The 24,591-nt window shown below is 41.3% G+C and overlaps 1 protein-coding gene across 4 annotated transcripts in view; it reads right to left on the bottom strand.

Moving 5' to 3' along the window:
- LOC106086369 (A disintegrin and metalloproteinase with thrombospondin motifs 6) overlaps positions 1-24,591 on the bottom strand; it is a 170,373-nt gene that overhangs the window by 864 nt on the left and 144,918 nt on the right. For 3 of the 4 annotated variants that reach the window (XM_059366467.1, XM_013251012.2, XM_059366466.1), the window contains 7 exons: positions 9,747-9,893; positions 9,434-9,677; positions 9,182-9,366; positions 8,993-9,120; positions 725-852; positions 291-662; positions 49-226 (listed from right to left, as the gene is read on the bottom strand). In XM_059366467.1, coding sequence (XP_059222450.1) covers positions 49-226; positions 291-662; positions 725-852; positions 8,993-9,120; positions 9,182-9,366; positions 9,434-9,677; positions 9,747-9,893 — 1,382 coding nt within the window. Of the gene's footprint in view, positions 1-48; positions 227-290; positions 663-724; positions 853-8,992; positions 9,121-9,181; positions 9,367-9,433; positions 9,678-9,746; positions 9,894-24,591 lie in introns of those variants that run through there. The other variant, XM_013251014.2, reaches the window with a different exon arrangement.

The raw sequence follows: 24,591 nt of genomic DNA, 5'->3' as shown, positions 1-24,591 counted from the left end.
AGGTAAACATAATTCGAAAAATCCAGCAGAAACACTTCAATTCCATACTTCTTCCATTTTCATAGCAAATGGGTTCACGATATTGCAAACCTCCACCACATGTCACCGAACATTGAGTCCATTCACTCAATTTCCACAAATAGTGTTTGGAAGAGCTGGCATTTAAGGCGGGTAAGGTAAACTCATAGTAAATGCCCTCATTGGGTTCATCGCCTCGCACGATATTCTGAAATAAGTAGTAGTACAATAAATATCACAACATTTCCCTTTGTCAAACATTATGCCCTTACATATATAGCTATGGAATGTTGTATGGGCTGTGGTATTTTAATTATCTCTTGATCATCTATGCGATCATAGAAACTTTCTGCACCGGCTATGGCAAATTCTCCTGGCATTGATATCAAACTGTCGCCATTCAAATAAAATTGGCTACTATTTGACTTTGCGACACCCAGAAAATGTGGTGAATTTCCCAACTCCTTGATAATTATATGGCGTGCTTTAGCAGGCAAAACTACTATTTCCACATATCCTTCGCTGACCTTAAGAGTGTCGTTGTAGACATATTTTACCGTTTTGCACTCAAGTCCTTCACCGCCACAGACACCGCAACGATCTTCTTGCTCATCCGAATCAACAATCCAATCGCAACCAACTTTCTAAAACATAGCAAATTTAGTGAATCTCATTCGCTTTTTAATGCGTCGAGCATCATACTCACCCTACAAATGCCATCAATGCACATGTTATTGGTGCCCAATGTGCAGGGTGTGCCATCCAGCACCACATCACCCCAATTGGCTATAATGGTGTCATCTTCATCATTGCAATACAATTTACAAGGGTTTTCTGAAAACAAAAAAGAAGATGATACGAGATACATGAATTTTTCTAGAAAATACAGATTTTAGAAAATAATTTCTCTTTTTTGAAAAACATTTTCACAAAAAAGAGGATTTTCATGTCATTTTTCGTAAAATTTTATTTTCCATAGTATTTAGTTTTATATTAATGTTGGATGTTAATGAAGGACTTTGCCAGAAAACACATTTAATGGAAAATCTCCCAAATAAAGTGCTGTTGTTGTTGTTGTAGCAATGTGTTGTGTTCTATGTTTCGTCTGCTTGATTCTGATGAATATCCAGATCCAGGAACTCCGCGACTAGGGTAGGTTGAAAAGAGGGTGCAGATATTAATCCGCCCAATGCCACTATGGACATACACCTAATCCAGTAATCGGCTTGTTGTGCGCTCTAAATACTAAAAAAGTATCCTCTAAAAAAATGTTAAGTGAGGAATTTCGTGCTAACTACAAAATCCTTAATAGCTTTCAATACCACTCCCCTAAGTTGGTTCATATCTGGTATTGTGTCTCCACCATAGTGCCGGCATCTGTTAGACGCAAAAGCCGGGCAATGGCAAAGGAAATGCTCCAACGTCTCATCATCGTCCCCGCGTGCCCTACACATGCTATCACTTGCCGCACCGATTTAACATAAGTAAGCTCATAGTCCTATGTGTCCCGTTATGATACCAATAGCTATACTAACCTCCTTCTTGCTTCCTTTCAGTAATGGCCTCGTCTTCTCCCGATCTGGATCCCCTCATAGAATTTTCGCCGTCCTACCAACTGTTTCGCTATTCCACATTGTTGCATGCGCATTCGTCGCCCACTCCCTTAACTCGGACTTCGTCGACCCGAAAGGCTTCGGGTTAACCAAGTTTATTGATGGCAGTCCTCTGGCCTTCACCGCCAAATCGTCTGCTCTTTCATTCCTCCTTACTCCTTTATGGCTCCGTACCCAAACGATGCGGATTTTGCCATCCTCACAGAAGGCGTTAATTTCCTTCTTACACTGCAAAACTTTTCGTGATCTTACCGTCCTGGTTGTTATTGCACTTATGACAATTTTACTGTCGGTAAAGATGTCCACACTCGACGTCCTCGCGTTAGCACCACACCACTTCACGCATTCCGTGATAGCCGGACCTCCGCCTGCAGGACCGTATTATGGTCAGGCAGTCTAAAATAGATCTCTGTCCCTGGATTCTCAGTGTAAACCTCCAGGCCCACTCTGTCCTCTAGCTTTGATTCAACCGCGTAACATGATCTTCCAGATGGCAACACAGGGGTTCCGTCAATCCAAAACTGCGCCGATGGAAGCAGTGCCCCGCACTCAACTTCAAGGTTCATCTCAGGTATCCGATCGGAAACCTCTTCCCTTCCTTCTAAGTTTCCTATCGTAGCCTCCATTATACCGCGATGGTATGAGCTGCTTCTATCCTCAATCCATTCTCCCATCACCTTAAGTCTCATAGCCGCAGTGGCTGCCTCACACTTAATCTGTATGTCAATGGGTCGGATATCTAGAATAGTCTCCAGTGCCCCAGTGGGCGTGATCCTCAGCGCACCGCCTATGCCAAGACAACATGTTCTCTGAAACTGTTGTATCGTCCTTATGTTGCACTTTTTCTCCTAGCAGTCCATTAAACAACTGAGGCGTAAATAAGTATTGGTCTAATCACGCTAGAGCCAGTGGACTATCCTCGGATTCAAGCCTCATTTCAAGGCTACGGCCTATCTACATACTGCCCAACATCTGTGAGCCTTCTCAGTAAGCTGAATGTGACACTTCCAATTCAGTTTCCCCTCCAAGATCACACCTAAGTATTTGACCTCGTCAGATATCGGAATCGTCTTATTGAGGAAACGTGGTGCGTTAAATTGGCCCACCTTCGTCTTCCTCGTAAACAGGCATAATTCAGTCTTCTCTGGGTTATTATTGAGACATCTAGGTCTAGCCCAGTCATATGTCATATGCAAGACTCTTTCGGCATAGCCCGCTCGGATCCTTACCCCTTAGAAGTATTCTAACATCGTCTGCGTAGCAGACTAAGGTTGGGTGCATTCAGAAGGATCTGGGTCTGATTTGAATGGGTTGTTGTTGTTGTTGTTGCTGTTCTAGCAGTTTATTGTGTACTATCTTTCGTCTGCTTGATTCTGTTGAGTGTCAAGACCCAGATGGGGTGCGTCCACAGGGATCTGGGTCTGAGTCGAGTGGGTCTGGCCGGGCAGTTAAACACGTGACGTGTATCTTCATTTTGCTCGTCGGCATCAATCCTAGCTCTGTGGGAATTGAGGCGGCTGCATCTGCCGGAACGTAATTGAGCCAGAACTACTCTGGTTTGCCGGGGGAGGTCAAATTCTTCAGGTGCAATGGGTGGCGGTTGTTTTCTAAGGGCTACATTCACACCGTAGCCATTTATCGTATCTGCTACAGTGTCTGCATGAATATTGGCTACACCTGCTTGATATGCCGCTTGATCAAGAGGTTCTCTCTTGTAACGCTGAACCTCACGCTCTAGATCATGTTGATCTACCTTAAGGCTTCTGGGCGGTGGGTATCTATCCACAAGATGATGATTTGGATGATTTCTGCGATAACAGCCCAAAAGGTATTGCTTAGACAGCATGTAGTTATGTCTTCGCACTGGTAGGATCTTTGTCTCCTGATGGAGGTGGTCCACATGAGAACTGAGGAGAAAGTTGACGTGACCACACTGGCGCTGCATAACTTACCACAGACCGGCCAATTGCTTTGTACGCGGTCAACAAGGTTTCTTTGTTTGCACCCCAAGTGCTGCCAGCGAGTGACTTGAGGACCTTGTTTCTACTTTTGACTTTATTGCAGATTGCTGTGGCATGTGGGGAGAAAGTGTAGGAGCTGTCAAATGTGACGCCAAGTATTTTGGGACACTTGATGGTCGGAATCATTTCTCCATCGACCATCACAGTCAGCTCAGTATTCACCTCACGTGTATTTGTAGTGAACAGTGTGGATGAAGATTTGGTGGCGGATATCTTCAGATTTCTTGCAGCGAAATATGAGGCAAGCTCGTTGAGGTAGACGTTCAACCTATCGCAGATGTCATCAATGGGTGGGGGCCTGATGCCATGATCGTACAATCGTCCGCATATGATACGATCTCTATGCCGTCTGGAGGGGGTGGGATGGAGGATAGGTAGAGGTTAAACAGAGCCGGAGATATCACCTCACCTTGGGGAACTCCCTGTTTCACTCTACGGTGTTTTGACTTCTTATCCCTAAATTCCACAAATGACTGGCGGCCACACAGATAATTCGCGACCCAACGTTTCAGGCCTGGCTGGAGGGACGTGTTGGCGATGTCCTCAAATAATTTGGCATGGCTGACCGTGTCGAATGCCTTCGATAGGTCCAGTGCCACGAGGACCGTCCTATCACATGGCCTGGGTTGATTGAAGCCACGGCAAATGTGTGTTGTGCTGTGCAGTCTCCGAAATCCGTGTTGATGCTCGGCGAATAGAAATTCTCCTACGAGGCTCGGGAGGAGTAATGCCTCAAGCGTCTTAGCCACTGGTGAGAGAAGGGAGATCGGTCTGTACGACTCCCCCAAACTCGGGTCTTTACCAGGCTTCAGTAGCGGGATCACTCTGCCCATTTTCCAGACATCGGGAACTATAAGAGTGTTCAAAGACAGGTGGAGGACAGTAGTAAGGTACTCAACTCCAGGTAAATCCAGATTCTTCAGCATCAATGTAGAGATTCCGTCGGGGCCCAACGCCTTGGAAGATTTGGCGCCACGGATGACATTCGTAACTTCGCCCACGGTAAATTGTGATGGCTGTTCATCGGCTCGGAGACCACGAATACGGCGAATGGCTCTCCTCCTTGCCCTGCCTCTCTCGGGATGCACAATAAATTGACGGTTGAACAACCTGGCGCATCTCTTCGGATCAGTCACGGTTATCTCGCCAAAAGTGACTGAGGTCCTGTCGTCCCGTCTACCAGGGTTCGAGAGAGACTTAACAGTGGCCCACAGTTTGCCTGCACCGGTGCCTAAGTTACATTGCTCCAAGTGTTCCAGCCACAAATTCCGCTAATGTTCGTTGACTACCCTGTTTATTTCCAGATTCAGCTCGCTGATTCTGGGGTTAGCGGGGTCCAAAGCACGAATCCTATCACGCTCGTCTGCGAGTACCACTGCTTGCGCCGGGAAATTGGGTCGCACTTGCGGTATTCGACCGGCTGGTATAAAGCGAGCGGCTGCTGCGTTGATGATGTCTCGGAATTTCCTCTCGGCCACAAGCACATCAGAGGGTGGTGGCAGTTCATTGAAGCGGCGATTGGTATACTCTCTGAAGCCAGTCCAATTGGCCTTCTTGTAATTGATGAACGTCCGGCGCTCAGAGGTTATGAAGTCGGGTGGTCGGTCGATGGTGAGGATTATGGGGAGGTGGTCTGACCCCAAAGAGATGACGGCTTGCCAGGATACGTCACTCAGGAGATCAGGGGATGCAATTGAGATGTCTGGCGAGCTGCTGCACCTCCTCGTAATCCTAGTGGGGGCATCCTCATTCACCGTGCAAAACGTGGAGCTATCTATCTGCTCTGCCAAAGCTATGCCACGCTGGTCGTTACCTAGGGGAGAATGCCATGACGAGTGATGTGCATTAAAATCTCCCAGAACCAGACGACTATGGCCAGATAGCAACCCACTTATGTCGGGGCTGTAGGCCTGGCCATTAATCGGGACACAGCTACCAACCGGCGGTATATACACGTTGTATATCTCTATCTCGGCAGTACCAGACCTGACTGCTACCCCCATACATTCCAAGTATGGGTCACTAGCGTCAAGCGCAGGCGAGATAGGTCTATACTGCACGGAATGGTGTATAACGAAGGCCAATCCCCCACCTCCATTCCTTGAGCGATCCTTACGTAGCACATTGTAGCCGTGACAACTGTGCAAGCTGCAGGTGTTTGTCAGCTTTGTCTCCTGGATCGCTGCGACCGATATGCTCTTCCGACTCATAAAATTTACAATCTCATCAATCTTGCCACGGAGTCCGTTGCAGTTTAACTGCAATAACGATACACTTCCCGGCACTGGCCTGGCAATAGTAGGGCTAGGGTGCTGTCGTTGGATAAATTGCCGTACAGGAGAGGTCGGGGGGGTCACATAGTCCGACGACGAGGACGCCGAAGGCGACGACGGCGACGCTTGTGACCCACTGTTGGCTATGTTCGCACAGCACCTAGCGACATAGCCAGTATGACTATACTCCCGTAGCGAAGTTAGGCCAGAGCAAGAACGGAAATGTACCCACTCCAAGCACCGGTTACACCTCACCGACACCGACACCGACCGATGATGAAGGCGGTTCTGGCAAACGGTTTACTTCCATCGGGTTAATCCGGTACGTACAGCCGGCTGCCATTCGATTGAGAATGGGTCTGGCTGGACAGTTAATCAGGTGACGTGTAGGAGTTAAGGTCGATCTGCCTGATCGAAATTGAGCCAGAACTACTCTGGTTTACAGGGGGACTCCAATTTCTTTAAGTGCAATAAAAGACGGTCGTTCTCCAAGGATCACATTCCCCCAGTAGTTATACACCGCGTCTGTTTTCGTGTCTGTATGAATGTTGTCTAGACCCGCTTGATAAGCCGCTTGATCTACAGGTTCTCTACTGTAGAGCTAAACCTCACGCTCTAGATCATGTGGATCCACTTAAAGGCTCCTGGACGGTAGATACCTACCCACAAGATGATGGTTTGGATGGTCTCTGCGATAAAAGCTCAGAAGGTATTGCTTGGGAAGGATCTTTGTCTCCTGATGGAGATGGTCTATGTAAAAACAGATCTGTCAGGACATTTGATGGTCGGAATTATTTTCATCGACCATCACAGTCTGCTCGGTATTCACCTCACGCATATTTGTAGTTGTTGTTGTTGTAGCAGTCTTTTGTACACTGAGGCGGCAGCCCTTGCCGATGAAGGATCTTAACAGGTCAATCCGGTACGTACAACCGGCTATCATGGGATTTTGTATTTGTAGTGAACAATGTGGCTAAGGATTTGGTGGCAGATATCGTCAGATCTCTTGCAGGGAAATATCAGGCAAGTTCGTTGAGGTAGACGTTCAACCTATTGCAGATATTAACAATGGATCGAGGGCCTGATGCCATGATTGTACAATCGCCCGCACATAATACAAAATCTATGTCGTCTGGGGGGTGGTGGGTGGAGTGGAGGATAGGTAGATGTTAAACAGTGCCGGAGATATAGTACCGCCTGGGGGGAATCCCTGTTTCACTCTGCGATGTTTCGATTTCTTATACCTAAATTCCACAAATGACAGGCGACACAAAGATAATTCGCTACTGAGGGTTGGAGAGACGTGTTGGCGATGTCCTTAAATAGTTTTGCATGGCTGAACTTGTCAAATGCCTTCGATAGGTCCAGTGCCACGAGGATACTATAACATAACTATAACATGGCCTGGGCTAATTGAAACCACGGCAAATGTGTGCGGCGATGGCATGCAAAGCAATTGTTGCACTATGATACTATACTCCAGGTTGATCCAGATTCTTCGGCATCAATGTAGAGATTCCGCCGGGGCGCAACGCCTTGGATGACTTGGCGCCACGGATGACTTTTCTATCATCGTCCAGGGTGAATTTTGATTGCTGGCCATAGGCTCGGAGACCACGGAGAGGACGAATAGCCTTATCACTCTCGGGATGCACACGGTTGAACAACCTGGAGCATATCTTCGGGTCTGTCACAATTACGTTACCAAAAGTGACTGATATTCTGTCATCCCTTTTCGTTGGTTCTAGGGCGACTTAACAGAAGATCACAGCTTGTCTAAACCGGTACCTAAGTTACATTGCTCCAAGTCTCTCATTCTTCAGCATCAGTGTAGAGATTCCGTCGGGGCGTAATGACATGGCGCCACGGATGACATTCGTAACTACGTTCACGGCAAATTGTGATTGCTGGCCATCGACTCGGAGACTACTGATACGACGAATTACACTCTTCCTCCTAGCCTTTTCACTCTCGGGATGCACACGGTTGAACAACCTGGAGCATATCTTCTGGTCAGTCACAGTTGCGTCGCCAAAAGTGATTGAGGTACTGTCATCCCTTCTACCTGGGTTCAAGAGTGACTTTTCGAGAGTGACTTTGCACAGCTTGCCAAAACCGGTACCTAAATATAAGGCATATAAGATTCGGCCTGGCCAAACTTAGCACGGTTTTACTCGTGATCTGTTGATCTGAGCGGTAAAACATGTTCTAGACATTTGTAGAGAAAGACATTGGCTACCCCCATAAGGGTCACTTACGTCAAGCCAGTCCCCCCAACTTTAATTCGTGTGCGATCCACTCATGTTTCTAGGGTTACAAGAATTGGAAAGAATATCCTAGCAAATCGTCTGCGAATCCCATTGCCTTCGCCGGAACATTCGGCCTCACCTGGGTTATTCAATCAGCTGGTGTTAAGCGAGTGCCTGCTTACTAATTTCTGGGATTATGGTAATTCAGTGGTACAAGAATTGCCTCATTTGACGGTTTGCCCTCTAATATGCTAAGAGACGGCTTGTAAATCTGTCGACTTGGTGCAATTTATGACTTCATGTAATTGAATAAAGTTTATTAGGTTTCAGCAGGAGTGATGGCTCGAATGTCTTGGCTAAAACAGAGAGATTACCTTATACACGCAAGGTTTTTCAGCTTCAGTATCTAAATCACTGACAATTTTCCAGGCATTTGTAAAAAATTGTTAAGGAAAATTGAAATGAATGGTTTTTGGTAGAAATTTGTAAACATGCGATGAATGATTGTCCTCCTCGTTCTATAACTCTTCTTGGAGGCAACAAAAATTGCCTGACAAAAAATCTAGCCAATTTTCTTGCATTAGTCACTAATAAGTCACCAAAGTTGACTGAGATCTAATCATATAGTGTCGAATCACATTTTTGAATAATTGTAAGAAATTTTGTTAACATTTGTTTTTTTTTTGGTGAAAATTAAATCTTGCCGCCAAAGAAAGCTCTACTCTTCGTAGGGGATAATCCACGCAAGAAATTGGTTCAAGTATTCCACACTAAAAAATTATACGTCTTTAATTTTTTTCAAAATAAACTCAACTTACGTTTGTCAAAGTAAGGCAGCCATTTATAGAATTGTCCTTGATATGGCTTTTTATTATATTTCGCACACTGTAGGGCCCTGAAACTGGGTTCGTTCTTGGGACATGGCTGATGATTGCAAATCTTATATCTGTAACAAAGTAAAGTCTTCTTTACTCGAATCGGCCATTTTATGCCAAAACAAAACTCACTTTTTCCTCTCGCCAATGCAAAATGTTCCACCATTTGCTGGGCGAGGACTATCGCATTCCCTCTGTTGTATGGAGACACCACCGCCGCAGGAGCGAGAACATTCGCTCCATTCAGACCAATTGCCCCAAGATCCATCGACTTTTTCCATTGATTCAATGCGAACACATTTTCCATTTTGACACCACTGCGAATGAGAAGAAAACTCTATATTCGCTCAAGCTGAAATCGAGTTGAAAATTACCACAACAAACCTTACGTTTTCCACACATTGTCCCCGGAGCAGTTGGTCGCATATTTGTAATGCATTCGCCATTTACTTTGCACCACAGAGTCGAGCAAATCTCAAACATGGGCGAGCAGACTTCACTGTCCGTTACATTATATTGCAGACGACATTGCAATTCGGCATTGTATTTTTTTCCTGGTTGTTCCTCGGGATAGGCGTACTCATCCAAGGGGGTGGGCTCATCATCCAAACAATCGCCTAAACCTTGACTGTAAGCACGTAAAAGGGTGTATTTGATTATTTTTTTTTTGGCACTTGGTTGCCTTAGTTTGACTTACTCCAAGAAGTGTGTTATAAATTTGCGACTACAATTTGACCAACAGACTTGCAGAGTATCCGCACCAAATGTTGGCGTCATAATGTGAACTATGGAACCCACACGTGGATGGCAACCAATTTTTGCCGTATCATGGAACATGCCAAAACTGAAAATGAAATTGAATGAAATCAAATAGAGTTCTAAGAAGTTAACATGAAAATCTAATAAATAAATATTTAAACCACAAATACCCAAAGCTAACATAAGTATAGTTTTATAAATTTACTCCTCGGAAATGCCAAAATATCGTCTGTTGGCAGCTTTGATTATTTTATATACCCTACACCACAACTATGGTACAGGGTATCATTTGTTAACCGATCCTGAAAAAAATTGACATGAAAGTTTCTCTTATTATTTTTCTGACCACTACACTATGGGCGGAAATCGCACAATAGCGGCAAAAAGTCTGATCTTCCTCTTCTTATATATAAAAATCAATTTGTTTTTGTTTGTTTGTTCAGTATGGACTCAAAAACGGATGGACCCAATTACCCTGAAATAGTCACAGATTGTGTGGGTTGATCTGGAAGGAAACATAGGCTATATATTTGATATCGGAAGGGGGGCGGATCCTCCCCCTTACCCCAAAAGTACGACCCAAAAATAAAAGTGTACCGATCGGGATAATATGGGACTCAAAATGACAGGTTTTCATGAGTAGAGTTCGAATTTCAGATTGAAAATTGGGTCTAAGTGACTGGGGGCAGCCCCAACCCAAAAACTCCCTAAAAGAGTTTTCTTGGACGATTATGACAATATGGGACACAAATGAAAAGTATTCGGGAGGCTTTATAATTTATTGATATCGGAAGGGGGCGGACCCCAAAATCAAAAGTGGACCGATAAGGACAATATGGGTTTCAAATGAAAGGTATTAAAAAGAACAATACGCATATGGTATTAAAAATTGGGATCAAGTACCCAGGAAGTCGCCCTAATCCCAAAACTCATCTAAGCAGCCAAATTGAAAATGCATATCAATATGGGGCTCAAATGAAAGGTATTCGGGAGTAGATTTCAATCTGGCATACAAAATCAGGTCGAAGTAAAGGGGTTCACCCCACCCACCAAAACACCTCAAATGGGCATATTAACCAATCACGACTATATGGGACTCGGTGTGTTTGTTTGTACCATATAGCCTCAAAAACGGCAAAACCGATTTTCTCGAAATATTCACAAATTGTGTAAGTTGGTCTGAAAGGAAACAAATTCTATATAAATTTCCCTTTAGCCTTAAAACACCACCCATAATCAAAAGTAGACCGATCGGTACAATATGGGTATCAAATTAAAGTTATTGAAGAGTTAAAATACAAATACGATATTAAGAATTGGGTCTAAGTACCCAGAAAGTCACCCTAACCCCAATACTCTTCCAAGCAGGCAAATTTAACGTTCATATCAATATGGGGCTTAAATGAAAGGTATTCGGGAGTAGATTACGAATATGGCAAAAAAATCAAGTCCATGTAATGGAAAGTGTCCCCATCCCCAAAAACCCCCAAATGGGCATATAAAGCGACCATGAAATGTTTTTGGGAGTAAATAATGAATTTGATATCTTTTTATAGGGCAAAATGGCGGAGTGCCAGCCGTACATATTTATCGACCATTTCAATTTTGGGCTTAACTGAAAGGTATTTGGAAGTAGAGCACAAATTTGACATCCATATTTGTGCGACATGTCTGGGGTGCCATCCTACCCCCAAAAAGCGCTCCCCGTTAAATGGATACAAATGGATATAGACGAGGGTTGCCTTTTATATTTCGGGATTGGTCAACCCTTGTGTTGCAATCTGCCAACTGACAGCTCTATGTAAAGCTTAACATTTAATAAGTTACATATACTCAGAACGTTTTGACATACGAGCGCTATTTGTGTTGTTTACAGTAAATTAAAAGATTCATCTCTCCCAAAAATTGGAATTAAATCGTGAACATTTTCGTGCGATTATTTTTTACAACTTTCGACGTGGATTAACTCAACAATAGTGCATCGATGAACTTAATTCAATTTTTGGTGATGAAGCTCTATCAAGGACCAGTGTTTATCGATGGTATGGTGAATACAACCAAGGTCGTAGTCTAATCCAAGAAGAATTTCGTGAAGGTCGTCCAAAATCAGTTGTTGTTCCAAAACCCCATTGATGATGTGCACCAACTGATATTGCAAGATCGTCATGTGACCTATCGTGAGATTGAGGCAACCTTAGGCGTTAGTGGGACCAGCATACATTCAATATTGCATGAACATTTGACCGTCAAAAAATTCCCACACAATTTGTCAATCGCTCAGAAAAGGCTCGTGTCGATTGGTCGAAAGAAATGCTCCAAAAAAATGATATCGCGGTGCTTTGAAACACGTCTATGATATGTTGACAGGCGATGAATTGAGGATTTATGCGTATGAGCTCGAAAGTAAACAACAGTCAACTGTATGGGAGTTTCAAGATGAGCCAAATCCAACAAAAGTTGTTAGCGCACGAAACACATCTAAGCAAATGATCGCTTGTTTTTTCGGAAAAACTGGACATGTCGCAATCGTAGCACTAGAACAACACAGAACAGTCAATTTTGAGTGGCGCATAACCATTTGTTTGCCACTTGTCTTCCAAGAAAACGGCGAAAACGGATCACTCTTCACCACGACAACGCCATCTTTCGGTTTGCATATCGGGAGACTCAATACATCTCGGGTAATAAAGTCCTACATCAGAAGATCGGTGTATACGGCAGCTATATCTAACTAAAGTCGTATGTGGATTATACTCGGTCTGTATATTGAGAGGCCTAGTGCAACTCACATTTCACCGAATTCGGGCTATAAATGCGCCTGTTATGAACTTTAGACCCTATACCTGGAAATCGGTCTATATGGCAGTTATACATAAATATAGTCCGATCGAGACCATATTTGGCATGGATGTCAAGGGCTCTATCAACGCACTGTTCCGAATTTCAATGAAATCCGGTAATAAAAATGGCTTTTATAGGTTTGAGACCCAAAATAGGCATATCGGTCTATTTGTCAGCTATATCCAAATATAGTCCGATCTGGACCCTATTCGTTTTGGATTAGGGGAGGCCTAATACAACTTACTGTTTAAAATTTAATCGAAATCGTGTTAAAATAGTGCATGTATGGCTTTAACACCCTATACCGGCAAATTTGTGGATATTGCAGCTATACCTTAATATACTCCGATCGGGACAACATTTTGCAAGTATATCGAGGGGCTTAGATGAACCCACCGAAGATCTTGCGTATGGAAGATATACGAACATGTGCCAAATTTCTGCTCAATATCTCAATTTTTTAAGACTGTAGCGTGATTACAACACACGGACAAAAAGACGGGATGGGATGACAAAAATGGGCGGACAGGAGGACGGACACCCACACTGACATAATTAAATCGCTTTAAAATTTTACGACGATCAAGAATATACATACCTAGATTAGGTTAGGTTGAAAAGATGCCACTACGGATATACACCTAAGCCAGTAATCCGCTTGTTGTTCGCTCTAAAAACTAAAAAGTAACCTCGAAAAGGAAAATTTTGAGTTGGCAATTCCGTGCTACTTACAAAACCCAAAGTTTTTTCTATAAAACTCCTCTAAGTTGGTTTATGTCTGATATTGTGTCCCCACCTAAGTACCGGTGTCTTTTAGCCGGGAAAGCCGGGCAATGACACCGGTTCGAACATTTATATTTCGCGTTACTAAATAGAACATCTTATGCAAAGTATTGAAAAGATAGATGTAAAATAATGGCTACAATAAATACTTTATCGTATAATATAAATATATGGGAGCTAAATCTAAATCTGAATCAATTTTCTCCAAAGTCATTTGTTAAATTTTTTTTTTTTTTGATAAGAAATGCCAATTTACATATTTTGGAAACGCTGGCTTGAATGTAAATAATTTTTGCCACAAATTTTCAATCCTTCGGCCATAGTGCACTGGTGAGTTTCTTAGAAATCGCTCCCATATATGTGCATCGTCCATTTTCATTTCTGGAACCAAATTTTGTTTGAAATTCTCATTTTAAAATTTAACAAATTTTAATTTCGACTATTTAACATGCATATCCGATGTGGTGTCGAAAAGTCGAAAGGTCAACTTTGCCCGACTTTAGCCCGTCCTTACCTGTTTTCTTTTTAATAATCAATAATTTTTTGTTTGTTTCACTTTCGAGATTTTCTTTGCAAATGGAAAAGGAAAGCCAGAGATCGCAACACATACCAACCGCTATGGGACGCGTTTCGTCTTTGGTTAGAAAACTTTTCAACCATATTAGATGTGATGGCATCAAGGGCCGTACGTTGGTTGTGAAAACGCCTATATGATACAATTACGACATTAACCATGCTCGATAACCTTGTCTATTAGCTGTACTTTTCCCAATGCATGTGTCTTTCGTATAATGATAGATTTTTATACCCTCCACCATAAGATGGGGGGTATACTAATTTCGTCATTCTGTTTGTAACTACTCGAAATATTCGTCTGAGACCCCATAAAGTATATATATTCTACAAATACTTCTTATTAGTGTAGGTCGGTTGGTATTGCAAATGGGCCATATCGGTCCATATTTTGATATAGCTGCCATATAAACCGATCTTGGGTCTTGATTTCTTGAGCCTTTAGAGTGCGCAATTCTTATCCGATTGGAATGAAATTTTGTACGACGAGTTTTGTTATGATATCCAACAACTGTGCCAAGTATGGTTCAAATCGGTCGATAACCTGATATAGCTGCCATATAAACCGATCTTGGGTCTTGACTTCTTGAGCCTCTAGAGTGCGCAATTCTCATCCGATTGGAATGAAATTTTGCACGACGTTTTTTGTTATGATATCCAACAACTGTGCCAAGTATAATCCAAATCGGTCCATAACCTGATATAGCTGCCTTATAAACCCATTTTGGATCTTGACTTCTTGAGCCTCTAGAGGGCGCAATTCTTATCCGATTGGAATGGAATTTTGCACGACGTGTTTTGTTATGATACCCAACAACTGTGCCACGTATGGTTCAAATCGGCCTATAACCTGATATAGCTGACATATTGTGCACGACGTGTTTTGTTATGATATCCAACAACTTTGGCAAGTATGGTTCATATCGGTTCATGTTTTGATATAGCTGCCATATAAACCGATCTTGGGTCTTGACTTCTTGAGCCTCTAGTATGACATCCAATAACTGTGCCAAGTATGGTTCAAATCGGCCCATAACCTGATATAGCTGTCATATAAACAGATCTGGGAATTTTACTTCTTGAGCTTCTAAAGGGCCCAATTCCTATCCGATTTGGCTGAAATTTTGCATGACGTATTTTATTCTTACTTTCAACAACTGTGTCAAATAACGTTCAAATCGGTCCATAACCTGATATAGCTGCCATATAAACCTATCTCGGATCTTGACTTCTTGAGCCTCTAGAGGTCGCAATTATTATCCGATATGCCAGAAATTTTGTACGACGGATCCTCTCATGACCATCAACAAACGTGTTTATTATGGTCTGAATCGGTCTATAGCCCGATACAGCTCCCATATAAATCGTTCTCTCTATTTTACTTCTTGAGCCCCCAATGGGCGCAATTCTTATTCGAATTGGCTGAAATTTTACACATGTCTCCAACATATATATCTTGATATCGCTCTAATAGCAGAGCAAATCTTTTCTTATATCCTTTTTTGCCTAAGAAGAGATGCCGGGAAAAGAACTCGACAAATGCGATCCATGGTTGAGAGTATATAAGATTCGGCCCGGTCGAACTTAGCACGCTTTTACTTGTTTTTGTCTGCGACAATTGCACTCATGTGCACCATGAAAGGGTGCACATGATTTTGTGCATCTGTTGGAAGTTGTATTGATGGCTTCCAACAACTTTCAACAGATGCACAGAATCAAGTGCGCCATGGAAGTAGTGCAATTGCCGCAGACAAAAAATTGCCAAGAGAGTGAAAAAGCGCGCACACAGGCAGGACAAATATTTATCTAGACGATATAAATTAGACTATCCAGAAATTATTGCGATAAGATTATATACCTACAACTCTTTATAAAGATGGCAAAGAAATTGTACCAAAAATAGTGCCTATGATTTTCGCTAGATTCAACTTGTTATCAATTTTTTATTACAAACATAAAACAAAACTCTGCTGTAACAAGCCAAAGTATTGATAATGTTCTGCAAATGTACAACATATGTGTTCGTGTCTTAAGTCTTTCGTTTATGCAGTCAACCAAATATTTATCAATGCTCACACAAGCCAAATATAAATGTATGTATATTATGAGTCACAAGTGTTTTGATATTTTAATTATCGATAGACAACACCAATAAGATTTGATGAAAACCATATAAACTGCTTTTTTTTTTCATCATATATACAATTTATTTGATGCTTAAAGTGATCAACAATTCAAGTGAATTAACATCAGAGAACAAGCTGTCAAACAAATAACGTTATCAAATCAATCAATAACACTTGTAATTAATTTAAATGCTATGCACAAATAAACACTTGTTGAATGAAGAAACAAAAATACAAAAACAAAGGCAATATGGCAAAAAAAAAAGTTGAAATAGCACAAAAAATGAATAAAATTGAAAATTCATATAAAGTGTAGTAGCCTGAACATCAAGTAGCACTTCAAACACCAAAGTGATCTACAAACATGGTAGCTTAGATAAATAGGTGGCATGTGTATGTACGCAAATGTACAACCCCACTCCTTCGGAGTGTTTGGCCACCACACACAAAAAACACCTGTTGAGTGTTAGTTGTAACTTGTGGCAACAGACAACAAACATATTTATCTACGACATCATCATGTGTGGAGGCTGTCGACACAGAGAGAGTGAAAGAGTCTTGGTGGCATATCCATACATGTTTACCAACGATGGCAGTTCACTACATGTCATGCAAGACAACTATAATGAACAAACAAATGTATCACAGAATCAAAAACAGGCAGGAAAAACAACAACCTCCACTTAAACGGAAATAAACATGTTCGCACATACATACATGTTTTTAGTTTACATTTTTAAGTTAACAGTATCTGAGAAAATTATTGCAGAGAGTGTTAGTTTTCAATACAATAAAAACACAACAATAATGTAAATCCAACGTCATTCATAAAGGAGCTATAAACTGTAGGCATCAATGCTACCGTAAAAAGTTTATTTATAACACTATTTCTAAAGAACGTATTATCGCAAGTTTGGGATATGTAAAACTACATAGATTTATCAGTAGAGGAACACCTCAAAGAGGTTTACTGCCTACTCTATGTTGGATTATATTCAGATCGTGACAAAACATGGTTAATACTGGGGAATATAGATTTCGGCATAAAAACGACACACATAGGACTATGTGCGCATTTATACCGAATAGACGCGGCAAGTCACAGAGTTTGTAGGGAAGATAATGAAACGTTGGAACATTTCCTATATCAATGCTCAGCTTTAGCGGCTAACTGAATCCGGTACTTGGATACGGATCCGATACCAATTGGTATCGATTGGGGATTTTGTGAACATGAGAAAATTCCTGACAGATTTATTCGGTTTACTTTTTGGGTTGAGAGTCCACAACAAGACGATTACTGGCTTAAGTGCATATCCATAGCAGAATTTACACTAATGCCTCTGGAAATTGTGGCTAGACAAATGAGCTTCCTCTTTGGTCAAGCAGCGGATATGTGTTATGAGTTACCCCGATATGGATTGAGGATGGCAGCAACTCATAACATCGCGGTATAATCGAGGCGACGATACTTAACCTGGAAGGAAAGGAAGAGGTTTCCGATCGAATACCTGAGATGAACCTTGAGGTCGAGGGCGAAGCACTGCTGCAGCGGCAAACTCTTGGATTCGCGGAACACTAGTATTGCCAACTGAAATATCATGTTAGATGGATGGATCAGAGCTAGAGGGCAGAGTAGGCCTGGGAATCTACATTGAGAACCCAGGGACAGAGATCTGTTTTAGACTGCCTGACCATAATACGGTCCTATAGGCGGAGATCCAGGCGATCACGGAATGCGTGAGCTGGTGTGGTGCTAATGCGAGGATGTTAAGTGAGAATATCTTTACGAAAAATAAAATTGCCATAAGGGCAATAACAACCAGAACGGTAAGATCACGAACAGTGTTGCAGTGTAAGAAGGAGATTAACGCCTTCTCTGAGGATGGCAAAATCACGAACAGTGTTGCAGTGTAAGAAGGAGGTTAACGCCTCCTCTGAGGATCGTAAAATCCGCATCGTTTGGATGCCGGGCCATAACTGAGTAAAGGGGAAAGAAAGGGCAGACGATTTGGCGGTAAAGGCCAAAGAACTGCCGTCAATAAACTTGGTAAACCCGAAGCCTTTCGGGTCGACGCAGTCCGAATTATGGGCTTGGGCGATGAATGCGCATGCAACCCTGTTTAACAGCGAAATGGTCGGTAGGACGGCGAAAATCCTATGGGGGATCCAGATCGTGAGAAGGCGAGGCTATGAAAGGAAGTAAGAAGGAGGGCAGTATAGCTATTGGTATCATAACGGGACACATAGGACTACGAGCTCACTTATGTAAAATCGGTGCGGTAAGTGATAGCATGTGTTGGGCAGATGATGAGACGTTGGAGCATTTCCTTTGTCATTGCCGGTTTTCGGATGCAACAGATACCGACACTTATTGGGGACACAATACCAGACATGACTCAACTTAGGGGCGTGGCATAGAATTAAGGATTTTTTTAAGTAGCATGGAATTTCTAACATAGATTTTCTTTTTCGAGGTTACTTTTTAGTTTTAAGAGCGCACAACAAGGCGATTACTGGCTTAGGTGTATGTCTATAGTGGCATGGGCAGATTAATATTTGCACCTTATTTTTAGCTAAAAATGTTCTAGACATTCGTAGAGGAGGACATAGGATTTCAGAAAAATGACGTTGTTGGCCTTTGCCTTTAAAGGTACTATCACTTTTAATATATTCAACCGATTTGCATTAATTAGGATTCTAGAAAGAACTTAACGAGATCTAAAACAGGCATGCACAATGTACCATGCCATCGTTTACCGTTAAGGAGGTGTGAATAGATTAATGTTAAAATATCTATATTTTGCCTTAGTTTTTTCACTGTTTTCATAATAACTCCCTAAATTTTTAAGCAAAGTTCTGGTAACTTTACATAAATTGTGCCAGTTTGCAAATGCAAATGCAAATTTTGCCCATGAACATTCCACTAAGGAACGGGGGCAAACGTCTCACGAGTGCAGCCCGATTCAAGTTTAAGCTCAATGATAAGAGGCCTCCTTTTTATAGCCGAGTCCGAACGGCGTGCCGCAGTGCGACACCTCTTTGGAGAGAAGTTTTACATGGCATAGTACCTCACAAATGTTGCCAGCATTAGTAGGAGAAAGCACCGCTGAAATTTTTTGTTTTTTTGCCAGTTTATGTATAGACAAAATATGATTAATATGAAAAATATTTTTTTCTGTTTTTGCGCTACTTTATTTTGATTGTATCATTTTGATGTTGGATTCATTTGTCCAGGTGAAACCAATATTGAGTTTGTTTTTGTTTCTATTTAGAATAGGAAGCAAAATAAAAACCCCTTTTAAAAAGTTTAAGGCAACATGTGGTTGCGATTAATTCATTGGGCAGGCTACAGAGATCAAGATTTCGAAGCTAACTAAGCTCTATCAACAGTCTGCTTTGCCCCAAAAAGATAACATGCTTCCATAACTCACTAATTAGTGAGCTGTGCAATGGTATAAGCATGCCTTTTTGAGACGATCGTTGGATCATATCACGGCACCTTCCTTCGAGCGCAGTAAGAAAGGTAAACCACCAACCGCCAATATCTCTAACTCAAATACAATACTATCTGTATCAGTTACTAGATGTTCTTCTTTGTCTCTGCATAATGATGTGCCTGTACCAAAGCCATCGATTTGATGTTCAATTCTTCTGTAGAATTTTCGGTCTTTAATCCAGCTCCTGAACATCTCAATTCACTCACATTCACGTCTTTCTCTTTCTTTTTTTTCTTGCGGAAAAGACTTTCCTCCTCTAACCTTTTCTCCCGATACCTCTCCTTTATCTGGCACGTTGGTACAGACTGTAATGTTGCCCTATATGACGCATTCTTGGCTTCAGTAGTTTTTTGGTACTCTGGTCGTACCATGGGTTTCTTGGGGGAGGCTTTTGGTACCCAAGTAGGGGTATAACCGCGCTTTTCACGGAGTGGGCAATATCTGAAGAGTTTGACCGAAATTAGTTAAGATTTAGATATAGCTCCTATATATATGTTTGTCCGACTTTGAATAATAAACAAAAATGTGGTCATTTGCGAACTGAAATTACACGGAATCTGGACGTCGGAAAGCTTCAAATACAACAGGTGACAACGGCATACCCAACTTCTTGAAGAAAGCACTCCCTGTCCCGATAGTATAGCAGCGCAATGGCAAAATATTGCCCACTCCGTGAAAAGAGCCTTTACACCCTTTTCAGTTTATACCGAAAAACGTATTTTTTGTTCCTTCTTTTAGTTAAACCAATTATTTGGCTGGTTACTGTAGCATACAAATACTTAGATATAAAAAGTAAATTTCACAATACAGAGTAAATTCGGCACCCACGAATACGAAAAACATTAATGAAGAACATCGAATTACATTGCAATTTCAAAGTTTGAAATGATTGAGTAATTCAATTAAATTGCTCTGTTAGGCTAAAATTTATCGATGCAACATTCTAACATTGTAACAAAATGCGCTCACGAGCTCATTTCAAACATTCGTATCACTTGCGTTAAGATTTATAATTGTTTTGACTTGCAAATGCAACAGTGGCACCCCACCAAAAGTCGTTGCCCATGATTGCGGCCGGTATACGCCCACTTGTTGCGATCATTCATTCATTCCATGTGTCCGTCTGTCTGTTTGTCTGTCTGCCGGTTTGTCTGTCTATCTTCTATTCATTCATTGATTATACAATTATGTAGATTCGACCTGTACGACGAGTGTATGCATCATATTCGTCGCTGTTGTTGTCGTCTCACTTGATAACAATTTGTCTAATGTAGCAAATGTTTTTACAGTATTTAAATATCCGACTATAAAACATACGATAAAAAGCTGCTGGGGAAGTAACCCGAACAGCACGTTTTGAGTTTAAAAAAAAGTTTGGCCGAAATTTTAATTTTCATAGAAAAATTTTTAAATATTAAACTTTCCTCGCATTCTACAGCACTGACGCTTGCAGATCTGGGAAAAACGTGGAAACTGTGAAGATCATTGATATGATGATCAAGCGGATCACGAACATCCTGACTTATTCGCATAGATCTTCATACCTTAGAACCAAACCAAGAGGTCTACAAACAGCGCCGGAAATGGTTGGAAGGGTGAGGGAAGAATTTATAATAAAACGAAAGGCTCAAAGGCGCAACTGGACTGGGACATCTATAAGCCTGAGTGAAAAAGATGTAAAGGCAAGCTGAAAAAGGCTCAAATCAATTCCTGAATGGAATTTTGCATCTCCGTTGAAGATACATACGAAGCCTCTAGGCTGCCGAAGATCGTATCGTATTGCGGTGGGGTACATTAAGAAGTCAGAGAACGTATGGACAAGTGAGGAATCACTTGAATTACGATGAATATTTCCGGGGGATCTCTCCTACGAAAAATGTGGCGCTGGAAGAAGCTTTTACTGATATCTGATCGTCGCGAATTGGTATGGAATTGTGTCTGAACGATGAAATCTTTGGGCGACCAAAAGTTTTGACTCCTTAAAATCGCCAGGACATGATAATATATTAATGCATGATGATCATCGGTTGAACTACAAGCCGATAGTCTCCCTGTTTGAGGGACATATACTCTGATAGTATTGGATTGTGGAATATATCTGTAAGATGAACGGACGCAGCGATGAGTATATACATTATACTTTTATATAGTTATACATTAAAGAAAAATAAATAAAAATGTAGTAATTCAATGTATGTATCAAATTAATTTTAATTTTAACTGCACAATAAATTCAACAAATAGGACTTTCGCATTATTAGTTTGTCATCCTTTATGCCAAGGACTCTAGAGAGGCTTACAAACATATTTCTTAAAAATATCGAGGTCTTAAACATCTTAGACTTAGCACAATCCCCAATGTTATGTATCGGTGTTAAGACCCCATTTGCTCCATTAGATATACCCACGGTAGCAGCTGTCTCCTTGGAAGTAGAGAATGTTTAATTTACTGAAAGTGCAAAATAACGAAGCTTTTGCTGGACAGAAAAGACAGAAAATTGAACCTCAAATCTAATATTTGAGGCTTTATTTATTTATAGACCTATCTGGGTGGGATTGGTGTCAAGGGTGGAGAGCAGAAGTGTACTTCACGTAATAAATTTCAGTCAATTGGCCTATGGCCTCTGGAAGTTAAATCAAGGATGTGACTCATTTGTTATGCCTGCAAAATGTCAAACAAATATCTTGATTAAAATTTTGCAAATTTTGTCTATAAACATTCTATTGAGGAACAAGGGCAAACTTCTCACATATCAATGAGTGCTGTCCGCTTCAAGTTTTGAGCTCAATGATAAGAGGCCTCCTTTTTATTGCCAAGTCCGAACGGCGTACCGAAATGCGACACCTCTTTGGAAGAAGTTTTTATATGGCAAAGTACCTCACAAATGTTGCTTGCATTAGAGGAGGATATCAACCGCTAACATTTTTTTCAGGTTCTCGGATTCGAACCCAGGCTTTCAGCTTCAAAGGTGGACATGAAAACGCAGAGTATTGCCCCTCCACCATAGATTGCATTTGTCAAGCTCTTTTCCTGGTATCTCTTTTTAGGCAAACAAAGGATAAAAGAAAAGAATTGCTATGCTATTGGAGCTATATCGAGTTACGGTCCGATTCGGACCATAATTGATTTGAATGTTGGAGACCACAGTAGAAGTCATTGTGTAAAATTTCAGCCAAATCGAATAACAATTACGCTCTTTAGAGGCTGAGGAAGATCGGTTTATTAGGGATCTGTATGAGGCTATAGACCGATTTAAAGCATATTTGACACGTTTGTTCAAGGTCATAGGAGTAGCCTTTCTACAAAATACCAAATCGGATAAAAATTGCGTCCTCTGGAGGCTCAAGAAGTCAAGATCCCAGACGGGTTTGTATGACAGCTTATCAGTTTACGAATCGATTTGAACCACATTTGGCACAGTTGTTGGAGGTCATAACAAAACACGTCATGCCAATTTCAGCCAAATCGAATAAGGATTGCGCTCTCTACTGGCTCAAAAAGTCAAGATTCCAGATTAGTTTATATGGCAGCTATATCAAGTTAAGAACCGATTTGAACCATACTTAGCACAGTTGTTGAAAGTCGCAGCGGAACACGTCATGCAAGCTTTCAGCCAAATCAGATAGAAATTGTGCCCTCTAGTGGTTCAAGAAATCAAGATCCAAGATCGGTTTATATAGCAGCTATATCAAAAAATGGACCGATAAGGCCCATTTACAATCCCAACCGACCTACACTAATTAGAAGTATTTGTGTAAAATATCAGGCAAATCAGATTGGTGGAGGGTATAAAAATCTTGAAAATAATTCTAGGATTTTAGACGCATAGAGATATATACACAAAACTTAACATAGTGAATGTTGAAGGAAGTTCGAAAATGGGCTATATCGTACTATATCTTGATATAGCCCCCATATAGACCTATTTCCCGATTTAGAATATTTGCCTCATAAAAGCTGTATTTATTATCAGATTTGGCTATAATTTGATTCCCGAAATCTTTTCTGAATATGATTCAGATCGGTTTGTACCTTTTAGGGTTTTAGGCTCATGAAAGCTGTATTTATTATCCGATTTTGCATGAAATTTGACACAATGGTTTGTATTTAGTTCCTGACATCTGTGCTGAATATGGTTCAAATCGGTCTTTAACTTAATATAGCCCTCATGCAGACTGATCTCCCGATTTAGGGTCTTAGTCTCATAAAAGCTGCATTTATTGGTCGATTTCGACACAGTAAGCTGTGTTCAGCCCTTTAACTTCCGTGTCGAGTATGGTTCAGTTCGAACCATTTTTGGACATAGCGCACATATAGATCAATCTCCCGATTGAAGTTCTTTTACCCATAAATGGCGTACTGATTCGCGGATCGTGCTGAAATTTAGTACAGTGAACTACGTTAAAGATACGAATATGGTTCAAATTGGATTATGTTTGGATATTTCGATCTCCCGATTTACGATCTTCACTCCATATAAGACTTTCTTATTACCAGATTACACCGACATTTTGAACAGTGAATTGTGGCGAGTTTGGTCGAGATAGGACCACATTTCGATCGAGCCGCTATAGGTTCAGAATCGTGCATTTTTCACTGAATTTTAACCAAATGATGAAACCTGAGGTGGTGGGTGTCCAAAGTTCGGCCCGACCGAACTTATGCAAAGATAAGCAAAATGTCCAAATAATATGCAACAATTTCTTAACGTTTTCTTAACATGCATCCGATTTAACGAATTTTTGTGTTTTCAATTTTGTTTTTCGACGCTCTAAAAAATATATGAATTTGCATATGTTTCCGATGTCTACTAATTGCCTAGCCCAATATAAGGATTTGTTCCAAAATTTTCAATATGATTAAAAAACTTTTATTTTAATATTGACATATTTTCAATGGAGAACTTCTTGAGCCATTGTACTTCTATATTCACTCAGTAATCCACTCGGACATCTAGCC

The sequence above is a fragment of the Stomoxys calcitrans genome, chromosome 4, assembly GCF_963082655.1.
Source record: "Stomoxys calcitrans chromosome 4, idStoCalc2.1, whole genome shotgun sequence".
NCBI lineage: Eukaryota > Metazoa > Arthropoda > Insecta > Diptera > Muscidae > Stomoxys > Stomoxys calcitrans.
The sequence above is the reverse complement of the archived record's forward strand: the minus strand, read 5'-3'. Positions and strand labels throughout refer to the sequence as shown.